The sequence below is a fragment of the Hordeum vulgare genome, chromosome 3H (assembly GCF_904849725.1).
Source record: "Hordeum vulgare subsp. vulgare chromosome 3H, MorexV3_pseudomolecules_assembly, whole genome shotgun sequence".
Taxonomy (NCBI): Eukaryota; Viridiplantae; Streptophyta; class Magnoliopsida; order Poales; family Poaceae; genus Hordeum; species Hordeum vulgare.
Genome location: NC_058520.1, coordinates 439,427,368 through 439,445,025, shown reverse-complemented (window position 1 = coordinate 439,445,025; position 17,658 = coordinate 439,427,368). Strand labels below are relative to the sequence as shown.

The following is a 17,658-nucleotide window of genomic DNA, read 5'->3' as shown; positions in this document are numbered from 1 at the left end:
CATATCAAGATTTCTAGCAGGAGGTGATGTCGCAAACTTACTCATAACTGAAGGTGAATCAAGTGCAGAGCTAGATGGCAATTCCTTACCTCCCCTCGTAGTTGAGGACAAAACTCTAGTTTTTGGATCCTTCAGATTCTTCATAGTGATCAGCAGATATAAATCCCAAGTGACTCAGAGAATATAGCAATCGCTTCCCCGGCAATGGTGCCAGAAAAATGATGTTTAGCAGATCTCTGGCAATGGCTAGACAAATGCTATTCTCGATTCCTCAACAATTAGAAATTGTCTTGCAATGACCCACCAGCGCGTGGGATCGAGGCAGTTTTCGAGGGTAGAGTATTCAACCCAAATTTGTTGATTCGCCAGTGAGAAATTGAGAGGATACTCTCAAGTATTAGCAGCTGAATGTGTCAGATTCAACCACACCTGAAAGATTAGTATCTGCAAGCAAAGTATCAACAACAAAGTAATATGATAACAACGGTGTCAGAAACGATCTGTTGACGGCAGACTATTCCTAACAATTGTATCAATGGCGCCAGAAGTTGTCCGTGGACGGGAAATATTCTTTCCCGTCAAGGTCGTGCGAACAAGTATTGTAGCAGGGAGCAGCAGTGTAACGAGTAGCAACGGTGGCAAGGAACAACAGTAGTGACAGCAGTAGCAAGTAGCAACAGTAGCAAGTAACAGCAACATCAACAGTAGTAACAGCAGCAGAGCAAAACAAGTAACAGCAGCAGCAACAGTAGTAACAGCAGCAGAGCAAAACAAGTAACAGCAGCAGTGGGACAAACTCGTAGGCAATGGGTCGGTGATTTGTTTGGATGATATTCATCATGCAACAATTATAACATGGAGAGATATGTGGCTAGCTCCCGTTTGTCAATGTGATGTAGGCATGCATTCCGTGTCGTTATACGTGCTTAGGGAAAAGAACTTTTATGACATCTATTGTCCATCCCTCCCGTGGCAGCGGGGTCCAAAAGGAAACTACGGGATATTAAGGTTCTCCTTTTAATAAAGAACCGGACCAACGCATTAGCACTTGGTGAACACATGAACTTCTCAAACTATGGTCATCACCGGGAATGGTTCCGGTTATTGTCACTCCGGGGTTGTCGGGTCATAACACATAGTAGGTAACTACAACTTGCAAGATCGAATCTAAAACACACATATATTGGTGACAACATAATAATTTCATATCTGAAATCATGGCATTCGGGCCCTAGTGACAAGCATTAAGCATGGCAAAGTAGTAGCAACATCAATCTCAGAACATAGTGGATACTAGGGATCAATCCCCGTCAAAACTAACTCGATTACATGATAGATCTCATCCTACTCATCACCGCCCAGCGAGCCTACGAATATATTACTCACGAATGATGAAGAGCTTCATGGAATTGGAGAGGGAAGAAGGTTGATGATGACGATTTCCCCTCTCCGGAGCCCAAAACGGACTCCAGATCTGCCCTCCAGATGAAGAACAGGATGTGGTGGCGCCTCCGTATCGCAAACGCGACGAAATCTTCTCTGTTTATTTTTTCTGGGACGAAAGTGAATTTATAGAGCTGAGTTTGGGGCGGCAGGGCCACGTGGGCCCACAAGCTTGCTAGCCGCCACCAGGGGGGTGGCGGCTACAGGGCTTGTGGCCCACTGGCCCATCCCCTCTGGTGGATCTTTGTGCAAGTATTTTTCATATTTTCCAGAAATATTCTCCGTAAATTTTCAGGACGTTCCGAGAACTTTCATTTCTGCACAAAAACAACACCAAGGCAATTCTGCTGAAAACAGCGTCAGTCCAGGTTAGTTCAATTCAAATCATGCAAATTAGAGTCCAAAACAAGGGCAAAAGAGTTTGGAAAAGTAGATACGATGGAGACGTATCAGTGACCCAATCCCTTTTGTAGCAAGGGACAAGCCTAGACAAAGTAACGTAGCGAGGACCAGTAGTAAAAGACTCGTAGGAAGTGGATCGATGATGGATGAGTATGACGGATGTGATTCATCATGTAACAGCTATAACACGGAGAGATAAGTAACTAGCTCCCGTTCGTCAATCTAATGTAGGCATGTATTCCGTATGTAGTCATACGTGCTTAGGGAAAAGAACATGCATTACATCTATTGTCCATCCCTCCCGTGGAAGCGGGGTCCTAATGGAAACTATGGGATATTAAGGTCCTCCTTTTAATAAAGAACCGGACCAACGCATTAACACGTGGTGAATACATGAACTCCTCATACTATGGTCATCTCTGGCAGTGGTTCCAGCTATTGTCACTCCGGGGTTGCCGGGTCATAACACATAGTAGGTGACTACAACTTGCAAGATAGGATCTAAAACACACACATATTGGCGACAACATAATAGGTTCAGATCTGAAATCATGGCACTCGGTCCCTAGTGACAAGCATTAAGCATAGCCAAGTAGTAGCAACATCAATCTAGAACAAAGTGGATACTAGGGATCAATCCCCATAAAAAAACTAACTCGATTACATGATAGATCTCATCCAACTCATCACCGTCCAGCAAGCCTACGATGAGATTACTCACGAACGATGAAGAGCCTCATGGAATTGTTGATGGAGGAAGGTTGATGATGACGATGGCGACGATTTCCCCTCTCCGGAGCCCGAAACGGACTCCAGATCTGCCCTCCAGATGAAGAACAGGATGTGGCGGCGCCTCCATATCGCAAAACGCGATGAAACCTTCTCTCTGATTTTTTTTCGGGCGAGACGGAAGATACAGAGCTGAGTTTGGGGGCGGTGGTGCCACGTGGGCCCCACAAGCCCTCACGGCCCGGCCTAGGGGGCTGGCCGCGGCCTGTGGGCTTGTGGCCCACTGGCATGCCCCCTCCGGTGGATCTTTGTGCAGGTATTTTTCTTTTATTCCAGAAAAAATCTCCGTAAAATTTTAGGACATTCCGAGAACTTTTATTTCTGCACAAAAACAACACCATGGCAATTTTGCTGAAAACAGCGTCAGTCCGGGTTAGTTCCATTCAAATCATACAAATTAGATTCCAAAACAAGGGCAAAAGAGTTCAGAAAAGTAGATACGACGGAGACGTATCAGTGACCGAAACTGCTACAATTGTCGGAATCCCGGACACTACTACAATGAGTGCTCAGCTCCCTACCAAAGAAGAGAAGAGTTACCTCGAAGACGAAGCTCAAGAGATGAGTCACCTCGCAGAGAGAGAAGGAGTAGAGAATATCACTATGAATGAAGACACTCATGGAGAGGCAAGGAATCGAAGAATAAGGACACTACACCAAGAGCAGCTCAAGAAGAAGACATCAAGCTCATGTTGTTGAATGGGTTTTTAGCTCCAAGTCTGATCACCACTCCGAGAGAAGCTATCACTCCAACTCCGACTATAGTCAATATGAAGGTGTTGCCGGGATTGCACTTGTTTCCACAAACTCCTACGACTTATTTGATTCACCAAATGAGGGAGTCGGTCATTGCTTCATGGCTAAAGTCCCTAAGGTATCACACCCCGAGTATCTTCATTTTAATAGTGATGAGGATAACTTGTTAGGAGAAGATGACTTGCTCTTTGATAAGACTAGTGATTGCAATGAAAATGAACTTGCTAATTATCATGCTAGTGAAGAGAAATCGAATGATGATGATAAGAAAGAAATTGAACGACTAACTCAAGGATTAAAAAATCTTAAGTTAACACAGGAGACTACTCTAGAAGATCATAGATAGCTTACAAGAACCCATGAGAAGCTCGCTTCGAGAAGCTCAACATGGAGCAAGAGCATGAGTTCTTAAAAGCGATCCATGGTGATCTTCGAAAGAACGGTTCTTATTATCTAGCCAAACGATTACTCTTGTCTAATTTTGTTCCACAAGTTAAACCTAGGAACACTGGTAACAAAGGGAAGGAAGTTTCTTCATCTAGTAACAACAATGCTAAAGCTAAATCCAATAATGTTGTTGCTAGTAGCTCTATTCATTCCACTAACGATTCTCTTAGCCAAGTTACACTTGAGCAAGAAAATGATTTATTGAAAGGGATTATAGAGATAGATGTCTTCAAGAGTCTTGCCGGAAGTAAACAATTCGAGGAAATTGTGCGCAAGTAAGGAGGACATCGGAAGAAGCAAGGTGTTGGCTACTTCGACATCAACGGAGATGTTTGGGAAGAAGGTCCATACCCCATTCCTAAGTTTGTTCCCCAATAGGGGAAGAATTTTACTCCTTCCGAAGGAACAAACTCACAAGATGGCCTTCGATTGCTTCTTACTGAACCAATGATGACGCTGCATCACAAGACAGCTGCAAAAGCTTCAGCTAAAGCTCCTCATGAGTCTGCCCCGCGCGTGATGACCGATCATGAGCTTATGCTTAATCTTCATCAAAAGGTCGATCGCAATCACAAGTGGGTAAAGCGTCAGTTTGGTGCCATTGTGCGTGATATAAATGTGACACAAAATGCAGTGAAGAAAAATCACTATTATCTTCATGAAATCTTCGACCACACATGGGCATTCTATCTCACCACAAGACTCCTCAGGAACTCATTGAAATGGAATTTCAACAAGATTTTGATTGGTCATGGCCGCTGATAACCCACAAGTATAGGGGATCGCAACAATTTTCGAGGGTAGAGTATTCAACCCAAATTTGTTGATTCAACACAAGGGGAAGCCAAAGAATATTCTCGAGTATTAGCAGTTGAGTTGTCAATTCAACCACACCTGAAAGACTTAGTATCTGCAGCAAAGTTTCAGTAGCAAAGTAGTGTGATAGTAATGGTAGCAACGGTAACAGTAGCAGTAGTGACAGCAGTAGCGGTAACAGTAGCAGCAGTGACAGCAGTAGCGGTAAAGCAACGTAGCAAGGACCAGTACAAAAAGACTCGTAGGCATTGGATCGGTGATGGATAATTATGTCAGATGACATTCATCATGTATCAGTTATAACATGGGGTGATTTGTAACTAGCTCCAGTTCGTCAATGTAATGTAGGCATGTATTCCGTATATAGTCATACGTGCTTATGGAAAAGAACTTGCATGACATCTATTGTCCATCCCTCGCGTGGCAGCGGGGTCCTAACGGAAACTAAGGGATATTAAAGTCTCCTTTTAATAGAGAACTAGAACAAAGCATTAGCACTTAGTGAATACATGAACTCCTCATACTATGGTCATCTTCGGGAGTGGTTCCGGCTAGTGTCACTCCGGGGTTGCCGGGTCATAACACATAGTAGGTGATACAACTTGCAAGATAGGATCAAGAACACACATATATTGATGAAAACATAATAGGTTCAGATCTGAAATCATGGCAGTCGGGCTCTAGTGACAAGCATTAAGCATAGCAAAGTAGTAGCAACATCAATCTTAGAACATAGTGGATACTAGGGATCAAACCCCATCAAAACTAACCCGGTTACATGATAGATCTCATCCAACCCATCACCGTCCAGCAAGCCTACGATGAGATTACTCACGAACGGTGAAGAGCATCATGGAATTGGCGATGAAGGATGGTTGATGATGACGACGATGACGATTTCCCCTCTCCGGAGCCCAGAACGGACTCCAGATCTGCCCTCCAGAGGAAGAACAGGTGGTGGCGGCAGCTCCGTGTCGTAAAACGCGATGAACTCTTCTCTCTTAATTTTTTCTGAGCGAGAGAGATTATATAGAGCTGGAGTTGGAGGTGGCGGAGCCATGAGGGCCTCACAAGCCTGCCAGGCGCGACCAGGGGGGCGTGCCTCCTGGGCTTGTGGGCTCCTGGCTCCGTCCCTCCAGGTAATTCTTGCGCCAGTATTTTTTATATATTCCAAAAAAAATCTTGTAAATTTCCAAGTCATTCCGAGAACTTTTATTTCTGCGCAAAAACACCATGGCAATTCTGCTGAAAACAGCGTCAGTCCGGGTTAGTTCCATTCAAATCATGCAAATTAGAGTCCAAAACAAGGACAAAAGAGTTTGGAAAAGTAGATACGATGGAGACGTATCAGCCGCCCAAGAAGAAAGTCAAGAAAATTCAAGTTCCTCCCCTCATGACTAGTTCATATTCTTCATCGCACACAACTGATGAAGCCGAGGATCTTGATGACACTGCTGCCGGCCTAATCACGACGAACGACCCCGACAACGCTGGCGCTCCTCCTCCACCAACAAGATGAAAATCTTCAGGGGTGTTAGTCCTTAGTTTCGTCCCTTTTCGTCACCTGATGACAAAGGGGGGAAAACTGAGTTTGTCTTCAAGCGGGACTACCTTATGAGATTATTAACTGTGTCCTGGGACTGTGTGTCCTTTGGTTTAAATACCAAGCCACCACAAATAGACGTACGACTGTCACATTAGTTGGAACTAGGTCATCAAATCATTGTCTTCACCGAGTACCTCGTTCTATTTCCTCAATCCTTTCGTTTCCTCATTTATGTGTTGATGAAATTGACCGTTATTGTTGAAGGCTGAAGACTTTCACAATTTCCTCACCCCAAATTCTTGACTTCACTTGTTCTTCACCTGCATATCTTGAATGCTACTTGTGCAAATTGTCTATTTCATTTCATTATGACGACTATGTTGTTGTTGTTGTTGTGTTGCACACTTGCATGAGTACTTATTCCGTTGCTCGCCGTTCGTGAGTGAGCAATTTCCTCACAAGGAATTTCCTCAGTAATGAATTCATAAAATCATCTATTCACCCCTCTCTAGTCGATATAACGCACTTTCAGTCTACATTCAGCATGTATCGGAGGATAACAGCCGTGCTAGGTTGGGAATGCTACCAAACACACCCATAGAAGAGAGAGGGCACGGGAGCAGGGACTGGCATGCGAGCGCACACTAGGGCGCTTGGGTGACTGCGGACGCGCGGTAGGGCGCAACCAGGGGCAAGGGAGGCTGCATGCGGCACGGTGAAGGAGGAGCTCAATGCGACGCGAATGATGAGCTCGAAGAGGCCGGAGGTGGACCGGAGTGGCAACAATCGACGATGGACGACGCTGATGTACGCGATGAAGATGGTGGCAATGCAGGGTTCCAACAGTAGTCGCGTGGGGTACACAGGCCGTGCTATTGCTACCTACTCAGTTGTAGCCCGGGATTCATACACCGCGCTGCTACTATGGCCTGACCCGGGGACTTGATGGGGACCATTAGTAGTAGAACGCATTCATCATGTCTGTGCTACTATTTCATACATGTAGCGTGGTTGTTTAGAGCAACTCCAACGGGGCGACCCATTTCATCTGCTGCCGTCCGTTTGGGTCGGCGTGGACAAAAATGATGGTCCAACACGCCGACCCATTGCCAAAACGCGTCCGCTTCGCGCCCGCACCGACCCATTTTCGGCCCAAATTTGGCACTGAAATGCGTCGGCGCGGACGCGAAGCGGACGCACGCGCGCCCCCTCGGTGTCCTCCTCCAACCACCGCGGTCAACATAATTTATGACGGCCGCCATCCTCGGGCCCACGCGTCGGCGACCGCGGCCGGCCTTTTTTAATCCGAGCATGCGGTGGGTTTCGCCATCTGCTTCCAAAACCCATCCCCGTCCCCATCTCGCCACCTCCTTGGCGATCGAGCGACCAAACCCTAGCCCACCATGGCTGGCGGCTTCCCAAACAAGGGCAAGGCCTCGCTCTTCCCCCGCGCCACCTCCCCGCCGTCGTCTTCAGGGCCTCGCCAGCGCGTGAGCGTCCCGGTGCACCAAGCGTGGTGGCACTGGGAGCACCGTGTCGCACTCCCTTACCCCGACGTCACGCTGCCGCACGACTCGCACCTGGATCTGGAGAGGATTCCGGTGCCGGCCGTGCCGCCGTCGACGCGGGTGCATCTGGAGGAGGTGACCAAGCGACGGTGTCTGCTGACGGCAGAGCAGCGGTGAGACCCCACATACGCGGCCGACTCCCCTAACTGGGAGGTGTGGTTCGCAGTGGAGCACGAGGAGCAACGCCGCCGTGGCGTGCGCCAAGTGCAGTCAGGAGGCCCTCCGCCGCCCCGCCTGTCGTGAGCGACAAGGACCAGGAGGCTGAGGCCGCCTACCAGGCGGCGCTCGTTGGTGTCCTCCGCGACAGCGAGGAAGAAGTGTGGCGCATGGCCGAAGAGGAGGCGGCGTACCAGCGGCAGCTCGCGGAGGCCATGGCACCGTCGGCCGCCGGCGACTGCGTCGTGCCACCTCCACCGGAGCCCAAGCCCGAGCCCGCGCTGCCGCGGCAGGTCTACCAGTAGACCGACGTCGTCCAGGAGTTCGTCAGCGCGCCGCCCATCTGGCTGGGCGCGACCCCGCCGCAGGACCAGGCCTACCTTGAGCACTGGAGGTCGGTGCACCTGCAAGCGGAGCGCGCCGAAGGCCTGCCGCTCATGGAGCTGGAGAAGGAGGAGGAGGAGCGACGGGAGGCAGAGGAGGAGGAGCGTGCTCGTGCTGCTGCGCTGCCACCGCCACCGCCACAGCCCGCGCCGGCTGCGCTCTGGAACTCGGCGTTCCCATGGGCCGGCCCTGCGCCAACGCTGGTCGACCTCACAGGCCCCGACGACGACGACGACGCCGTCCACGGCTGCATGGACGCAATTTTAGGTTTTTTTATTTTAATTTAATGTAATGCGGACGCGACGCGTGGACTATCGCCGGCCCTCGTGGCCGGCTTTTAATGTTTAATTATGCTTTTATCTTTTTTTCTCGCCGGCAAAAAATGGGTCCGGCCAGCGTTGGCGCACGTGCCGATCCATTTGCGGAAGCGGACGTTCGTTTCCGCCTGGCCGACCCAAACGGACAAAAAGCGGACGAAATCGCTGTCCGTCTGGGTCGGCCCATTGGAGTTGCCCTTACACCGCGTTACTCCTAAGTAACAGTAGCGTCCCTTTTGCCTCGTGCCATTATTAATTGTTTGCCTATAGAGTTTTTCTAGTAGCGGGGGAATGGACAATGTGCCACCGACGGGCCAAGGGGACGATACGGGCGGGCGTCATGCGCGTCCGTTCCGTGTCCGCACCGACGCAAACCCAACTCAAATTTAGGCCCGAAATGTTTCCATCAAACAAAAAGTAACAGTAGCGCGTCCTTCTTGCCCCGCGCCACTATTAATTGTCTACCTATAGGGTTTACTCTCTAGTAATAAAGGGAATGGACAATGTGCCGCCCACTTACTCTCTAGTAATAAAGGGAATAGACAATGTGCCGCCGATTGGCTGACCAAGGAAAGGAGTCACACACGTCCGTTCTGTGTCCGCGCTGACACAACCCCGCTCAAGCTCAAATCTGAGCTTGATGGGTCGCGGGCAGACAAAAAGCAAACACTCCTACGTTGCCTCGGCGCATTGGACCATGATTTGTGTGTGTTTCAGCCCAAATGGATGCAAGCAGACAATTTGCCTTGGAGTTGTTCTAACTCTCTTCTTCCTTTTTTCCCCCTCTTTTGCTGGAAGCAAACATACCATAACTCAAATTCAAGCAAATATAAAACCAAATGCAATATCCACAGTTATGAATATCTGTTTGGTTACAGTACACAAATAGGGCACCCTTCAGACGATGGAAGATATGCATCCCAGGAACCTTTCACAATCAACACATGAATCTATCACGCTATGATTGGTAGAAACCATGCATATTTTTCTCGTTGGAATGATATTCACACTACGTACCATCTTTTTCTCTTCCTCTGCAAGGAAACATTCATACGCATTTGCCATCAGCGCAGCAATTTCTCTCCTGACTGCAAATTTAAACCCACAGCCGATGGCCATTTTTGAATTAAGCCGGATAGGCACTCATAAGTCATAACCCCTCTGTCTTCCACACTACAGAAGGACCCCTCTTCTCAAGTTCACAAGGGCGGAGCTTGTTCATTACACGCCCCATCATAGCCATCGCTGCGATGCTTGGAAACTGACCTTCAAGACAATCAGGTGGCGTGTTAGACTTGCGCGATTGCTTTCCTGGACTCGAAGCTCCATGAAAACTAGGGGTGCCACCTTGGCACCACCTCCCTATCCAGTGGTTAAGACCTTTTGTTGACATAGGAGACGCATCTTGGTTTTGTTGGTCCATCAATGTTCCATGCACCACCTGGTCCTCCTTCACCTGTTTGATCATGCAAGCACTATCCCTCTTATAATCAAGCACTTGACCAAACACGGTACATGCTCCTCCAGGAGTTGTTATGTCTCCAGTCTTTGGTTTCTTGGAACAAGGAACATGCGGATCTGAACTATCACATTTCAGGCGTTTCAGCCACTTGTCACTTGGATCTGAGCATACTGGTGACTCAGTTGGAGCCTTGGAAATCGGATTTCTCATTCTGCTCATTTGAAAAAGAACTAGATCTAAATTCATGCTTGACGTTTTGGGTATGCTCCATTCTTGCTTACTAGCACAAGTTGCTTTGGAATAAGAGTTTTGATGCTCTAAGTTCATGTTAATTGTTTCATTTCCTTCACAGCAGCTTGACACTCTTTTCGTTGAGGAAGAGACTACCCGTTCAGTTTTTTCTGAGTCTGGGTAACCAGAGTCCTGTGGAACAATTGTTAGTTAGACAACATACATAATAAGTTGCACCTTTTCTAATATAAATAAATTGCTTTAGTTCCAAGGTTCCTTAAGGTTGAATTCAGAAGGTAGTCAGACTATGAGCAACAGAAAGTCAAACATACATGAATATACTAAATTTAACAAATGGTCATAATTCTACAAAGTTATAATGTGGCAAACGAGATTCTGGAGTAGGAAAAGGATTCCACCAAAGACAACTAATTTTATGATCTTCAATGAGCAGATGTTGTGCGTGTTAGTATGTGCATCAAAGCAGCACTAGTTTTTTTCGAGAAAACGCAAAAAGCATTAGCGTTTATTTGCATTGAAAACAAGGAGTTCAGTTACAATCGTCCTAGGACACGAATTACATTACAATCAGTGGACATCCCAGGTTTGTGGGATCACAAGCCGGAGACGGGCCTCGTCCTTGATCCTATCTAGAAGCGTATTCATGGATGTGTTGCATTGTCGAAGACGCACCTGTTTCTGTGCTTCCAAACCATCCATAGTTCCATCACGACCGTCCGGATTGAAAGTGCATCATTGGCCCCATAGTGATTTTTGATGATTTATGACAACATGATTAATGGACTAGAACATTTAATGAATGAACAAATCTAGTTCCAAAAACTGTTATTTGAAAAATGGTTCTCAACCCCTCAAATCATTGCAAAGGGTTTGGCAAGACAAGAGGGAAACTTCAATCAAGCGTGGAACAAGATTTTTTGTTTAAGTATTCAAAAGTACTTAGTTCAAATCTTTCACAAAACCTGAGAACCTCTCAGTGTTCCCTGATCAGAGCTGCCGAGTGTATCATTCGGTCCCTCCGAGTGAGTTGGAGAGTAGCACCAGTCTGTTTGGACCCTCCAAGCAAGGTGTCCGGATATACCAGGATGCTACAAAAGCCAACAGCTAGCGTTTGGCGTGTCCGACTGAGCAACATTCAGAACCTACGAGACTGTAGTGTGGATCTTAGGTTTGGTTCCGTCTCTCCAAGATGGATAAATACATCTGAACAAACCGAAAGTAAGTAACAAAATTCTGGAGTCCTATACTTAGCCCCCTCAGAATGCTCAGTACTCGTTGCCTTCGAGTTGGCACTTGTGTTCTATTCAGTTCCTATCTTCTGTTCAGACCCACCCAGTAAAAGGGCAGGCACGGCTAGTTGGTTCGGAGCCATCGAGTGATCTTTATCCGCCCCCTCCAAGGACGGATCCATTCGGCTCTGGACTCATTCGGCATATCCGTACAGGGCATGATCGGTCCCTCCGAGTTCAACAAAAAGATTGCACCTTTTGCAAGCTTAGGTGCCTCCGAGCTATTTTATTTGGTGCCCTTGGATTTTGTAAAATCATTTTTAACGGTTTAGATTTCTGGACCTGCCTAAATACCCCCTGCCCCTCCTTTATGTTGTGGTGCTTCTCATGTGCTGAACCAGTTGTTTTTTAGAGCTTCTCCTTCACTTCGAATTATATTCCTACCCTTTGCGAACCCCATCCTCCCCAACCCTATTTTGATAGAAGAGATTGCTTTTGAGCACCAAGCAAGAGATTCCAAGCTAAGACCAAGTTCTTATTAGTTTTGGAGGGTGTGCGTCTCCTGGATAGGCTCAGTGCTTGGAAGTTTCTGGGATATTGTAAAGAAGCCAATAAGTTTGTGAAGGCCTGGAGATCGTATACTTCGTGTGAAGATCTACCTAGGTCAAGGAGGAAAATGAAGTCCTTGGTGGTCGAGACCTTGGTTGTCTTAGGACTTTGTGTCCAAACCTCCTCCAACGAGGATGTAGGATTGCACCTGTTAAGCTTCATGCACTAGCCAACGCAACAGTCAACACGTGCAGTCGGCAAAGAGCGAAAACCGCAATTTTTTAATAAATTGCGAAAACCATGACTTGAACTCAAGACCTTAGCTCCGATACCATGTTAAGCTTCATGCACTAGCCAACGCAACCAAAAGTCCGAACTGATGGAAAGGGCTAGTGCAATCCACATATACTATAACAGCACCAAATATTCAAACCTCGGAATACATCTTGTGTTTGCGGTTCCCTTGCCTTATTGCTTTCTTTCATGCAATCTACTTTCTGCAATGTTTTTTCTTTGGTTTTGGTAGAGATGCATGTCTAGGTTCGTAGGCAACCACTAGCTTAACAATTTGCTAAAATTGGCCAACTTCCCCGGATGCATACTTGGCCTTTCACGGGCAGATGGCAGGGAGATGTTCACGTGTTTAGCAAAGACCTGCAGCAGCAAGTGAAAGAGAGGAGTTCTTTTTCCAGAAGTATAGGATTAAGAAAGAGTCCAGTTGTATAAGGATTAAGGAAAGGTATAATAAGCCTAACCCTATAAGAAGATGTCAAGGGTCTGGGTATCAGTATATAAGGATGCCATGCATCTATGTCTGAGGTAAACCAAGAAAGATCAATCTAATCCCCATATATCGTCTAGTCTAAACCTATGCCCACCCAATCTCTCGCAGCCACAGCGCCATCTGGCAATCTTGAACCTAATAATTATTCTGCTGTATGAAGTTTCATAACAGCAAGTTAGGCTATTTTCTGTCAATATGACTGAAAATGTAGCAGCACATGAAGATATAATTATTTATTACCTGAATTCTGGGAATAGCTTAGGAGAACCTATTTGCAGATAAGCAATCAGAGTTATGTTCTTGAAAGGTAGGAATCTTTTGCAGGATGTTGATTTACAGAAGTATGCAAAGTGCAATTTTGTAAGAAAGAAAGATACACTTTTCACCTTTCAACTTTGAATTCTGAAACCAATTCTTCTAATCCTGAAATTTTCCAAATTTATTTGCATGTCACTCCCCTTTCCTGATATTTTTTTTCCGACCTCTGTAATAAAATAAGATATTCTGTTTTCATTATTATTGAATTTATTTTCCTCAGATGCCCCCCCCCCCAACCCATTTTAAAAAGCAAATCTGGATTTTCTAAATTCTTTCCTGGCTGATTGATATGTTTGTATTTTCCTTCTTTTACATGTTTCTGATTTTTCGTGATTTCCTTGATTTTTTTCCTAATTTGCTCATTTGACATGAGAAGGTGCTGATGTGTAAAGGTTATGCTAGTTGGTGGTCACATGCCATCCGAGTCAACTCAAACCACCTGGGATGGGACCGAGTAAAGTACACAGATTTATCAGTTCAGGGTAAATAAAAAACTGTTTCAGATTCCAAACTTGAAAAGAGAACTTTTGCAAGAGTTCATGGTTGAAAGTGGACTTTCATTTTTGGTAGCTTAGTTATTTCATGCTTCCCCTATGGCATGTTTTCATACAAGAATAGTCATATACTACTCCCTGCGTTCACTATCACTAATATAAGATGTATTGGGTATTTCAATATGCACTACATACGGACTGAAATAAGTGAACTGACACACTAGAACGCATGCATATACATTCGATTCAGAAAAAAAGTTAGAACATCTTATAATAGTGAACGGAGGGAGTACCCAATAATCATTCATGACCGCATAAATGCCGTCATGTTTCTTGGAAAACTAGACTCTCTTTTGGTTGCATGTAGTAAATTAACATAGAGTAAAGTGGAATGTACCTTTTGTGTTGATGTTGAAACAAACCCTACAAAAAACCCAGAACAAACAAGTCATTAACATTACAATGAGCAGAGGTAGTGCAAGAATATATGTATATTATCAGGTGGCACGTTTTGACACAAACAACCTGATAAACAGGGAAGTTCTGTCATCCAGGTGTACCAGAAGTCCAGAAGGTGAGTCTTAACTTATACTAGATTATCTCATAACTGTCTCACCTGCTATGGATTTTGATGCATCATTGGTATCGCTGTACAATGTATCAGTTTTTGTTGAGAACTGTTTCTGTGTTTCCAACGAACATCTGCTTGTATTACTGAGAGAATTCACTGAATATGTTGGATCTTTAGAGCACGTAAGATGTGATTTAGATGGCAGTGTTAACATTTCAAATAAGCAGGACCCTTTTTGCTTGTTATGTGTCAATTTTTGCCTTGGTGGTTTTCTACAAGCCAATGCTTCACCTTTCCTCTTCATTGCTGGTGCATTTTCAATTTTATCCCGTAACTTGGAGATCTCTGTGAAATTCACAGCAGAATCCACTTTGCATGTACTCTGATATTGGTGTTTACCTTGTAACAAATTAGGAAATGTCACACCTTGGCCATTAATGTCCACATCAATGCCCTTGCCAATGAAAGAAGCATCAACTGATTTCATTTGGTATTCTCTATCTAGTGCTGGCTCGTAAAATACCACTTCCTCCAAATCCTGTTGTTCTTGGCATCTTTCAGATGTTCCTAACTTCTGTTCCAAGACAGGTTCAACAATTGCATCATCTTTTCTGCTTGCTGAAAATATGTCTTTATTCTTGCTAGACTGATAAGGTGACCCTTTTGATGGGCTACCAAGGGAGTTGGTTTCATCCTTACTGCAAGAGCACGATTCTTCAATTGACAAATGTCCTTTCAGTTTACTTCCTGCATGGTCAGAATTGAGACCGAGACGATCATCTTGACAAGGTTGGATGACTCCTGCAGATTTGCAGTGAATCATATTCTCATCAGTTACTTGGTGTGTGTGGAACTGATATTCCTTTGATGAAAATGCCATTGTATTAGATGCAGATATATTCGCCTTCAAATTATTTTGTGGGACAAAAATCTTATCAGATGAAGCAGAAAGAGCAGACCGTCTTGGGTTGAGTATACTGTCAATTTTCCTATTGATTGCAAACATAGGAAAATGACTCCATTCTGAACTCAGATTGTCAGAGCTCAAAGGTTTACGAGAATCCACAGATAAATCTGAAGGCTTATGTACAGAAAATCTTTCTGATATCACTGTCTTAGCAGCATATACGTTCAGATTTTTCTGTACCATAGATCTTTCGAAAGGCCTATTAAACTGATCAGTATTCTTGCATTGAACTTCTTGGCAAACATCATGTGCTATACCCCACATATTAGAACTGAATTGCTGTGTATTCCCGGAAGATGCACCTCCATGGCTCACTCCAGCCATCAACCTTTCAGCCATCCTAGCTTTCATGAGCTCAAAAGGTAAATTCCCACAATCTTTTGAATATCCGACATCATCGATCTCCTCAAACGGACTACAGCTCTTGCTATTTTGAGGTTCTGCACTGTGGCCATCTCTTGTCCAGTGTGCCATCCACAGGGAGTGTTTGCGGTAAGATGATTCTCTGATATCACTTTTGCTCAGCAGAAGTTCAAAGTCTTCATTCTCACCAAATCTTTTGGAAGCACCACCTGACATGACTGTATGCAGTTCAGTTTAAGAAAATTGCCTAAAACTTCTGCAGCAAACAGGGAAAAAATGGACATAAGTCATTTTGTGGTGTGATATACCTGTCTAGGCCAAATGAAACTAGTATAAAGAAGAAAAGAAAGAAAGAGCTGGAGGACGACAATAGCTGTTAAAATTTACATAAATCGAAACACGTATATGTGAATTTGCACATTTTGCACAAAGGCGAAACATAGGGTAGGTAGTTCAAATTTCAAATCACCCATTTATCACAAATTATGCAAAGTACCATCAATTTATTAAAATAAAAGAACTTCATGTTCTACAGCATGTTATAGATTGGTACCAAATGGTAAGGACAAGACTGGTAAAATATAAAACTTTGACGGTCTTACCAAAGTCATTTTGATAGTCTTTTCATCCCATTCTATGAAGTTGGACTGTCAGGTCATTAAACTTGTTCAGACTCCTTAACTTATTTTCTTTTCCTTCTGAAACTGTTCATGTCACTTTGCACAATATTGGTACTTTGCCCTACATACTTACCTCCCGACTTCCAAAGCAAGGTCTAGAAAAAATACAAGCATGAACGCAGTTCATACTTCTAACGACGCACGTGCTAAGAGCATTAACAGGCGTAAGTGAATGAATCTATGACTAAATAAATAATACAATAGCATCTAAACGACAGGCTTTTCTTTTAGCGGGGTCTATCATGAAGGCAACAATGCGGCAAACAACAGAGGATAGAAGTCACGAAAATACAGAGGCATGACAGAGCTCAGTGAGATGCACACTTAGAAGAATTATGGAGGGCACAGGGGAAAGGATAACCATGGAAAGGGGCACAGTTAATTGCCATAACTTTAAAGCAACCCCGAAGCTTGGACCGACAGCATGACTAAGTAAATCTACTGCAAATAAGAACAAGTAGCCATTCAAGAGGGAACAGGGAAATTCTGAATTACCTCAGCGACCGCTCGCCTCCTTCCTCCGGCAGAATCAGATCAGAGTGCCTCAGCCGCGAGTTCAGGAACCGCCAAGCTCCGGCAAGAACAGTCCGGCCAAGAACCTGAGCCGTTCGCTCGGGGCTCCTCTGGTCCAGAACTACTCCGAAAGGCTTAAAAGACCACAAATTAGCAACTAGCGGCGGCGGGCGGCGGCACCTGTCCGTGAATCCACTTGCGCCACAGCCAGCGAGAGCTCAGCCCCGCCACTCCTTTCCCGCTCCGCGCATCGCCGTCCCAATCGCGGAATAAAAACGTGTGGGCGCGCGGCGAGGCTTTCCGCGGGGGGCGGCCGCGGGGAATGATTCCTCCCCCTCTCTCTCCGTCGCGCAGGATTAGGGAGAAGAAACTGTGGTTGGTTGGCGCTTATACGGCCGCGTCTTGTCGCCATTAAAGGCTTAGGAGGGCGGGGAGAGGAGTGGAGCGGGGAGGACGGTGGAGCAGCCTGGGTGACGTAGCAGCTTCTCGGCCATGTAAACACTGGCAGATGGATGCTTTCTTTTTTGGATCCAGCCAGTCAACCAAAATATCTCGGCGCGCTTTGCGCTTTTTCTGCAGCTCCGTGCCGGCGATATTTATGGGTGCCACGTACTCTGTCCAATCTATAGGAGTACTATTCATTCAATATATATATCTTCCAGTCTGTCGGATGCTGCCACCCGTCCCGGCCACCTGGCCAAATCGTCACTAAAAACATCTACAATCCAACCTAACAAATACTCCCTCTGTCCCAAAATAACTATCTCAACTTTGTACTAGCTCTAGTACAAATTTGTACTAAGCTTAAGACACTTATTTTGGGACGGAGGTAAGAGCAACTCTAACCAACCG

The 17,658-nt window shown here is 45.5% G+C and overlaps 1 protein-coding gene across 2 annotated transcripts; it reads right to left on the bottom strand.

Moving 5' to 3' along the window:
- Positions 1-9,442: 9,442 nt before the first annotated feature.
- Positions 9,443-17,365, bottom strand: LOC123444141. 2 transcript variants are annotated; one of them, XM_045120761.1, is made up of 4 exons: positions 16,789-17,365; positions 14,329-15,869; positions 14,110-14,135; positions 9,443-10,509 (listed from the first exon to the last, which is right to left on the bottom strand). In XM_045120761.1, exons 2-4 carry the CDS (start codon positions 15,827-15,829, stop codon positions 9,775-9,777), a joined length of 2,262 nt encoding a protein of 753 aa, XP_044976696.1. In that variant the 5' UTR covers positions 15,830-15,869; positions 16,789-17,365; the 3' UTR covers positions 9,443-9,774. The 2 variants fall into 2 exon arrangements, with proteins under 2 accessions (XP_044976696.1, XP_044976697.1); XM_045120762.1 differs by having other exon boundaries at positions 14,329-15,831.
- Positions 17,366-17,658: the final 293 nt, after the last annotated feature.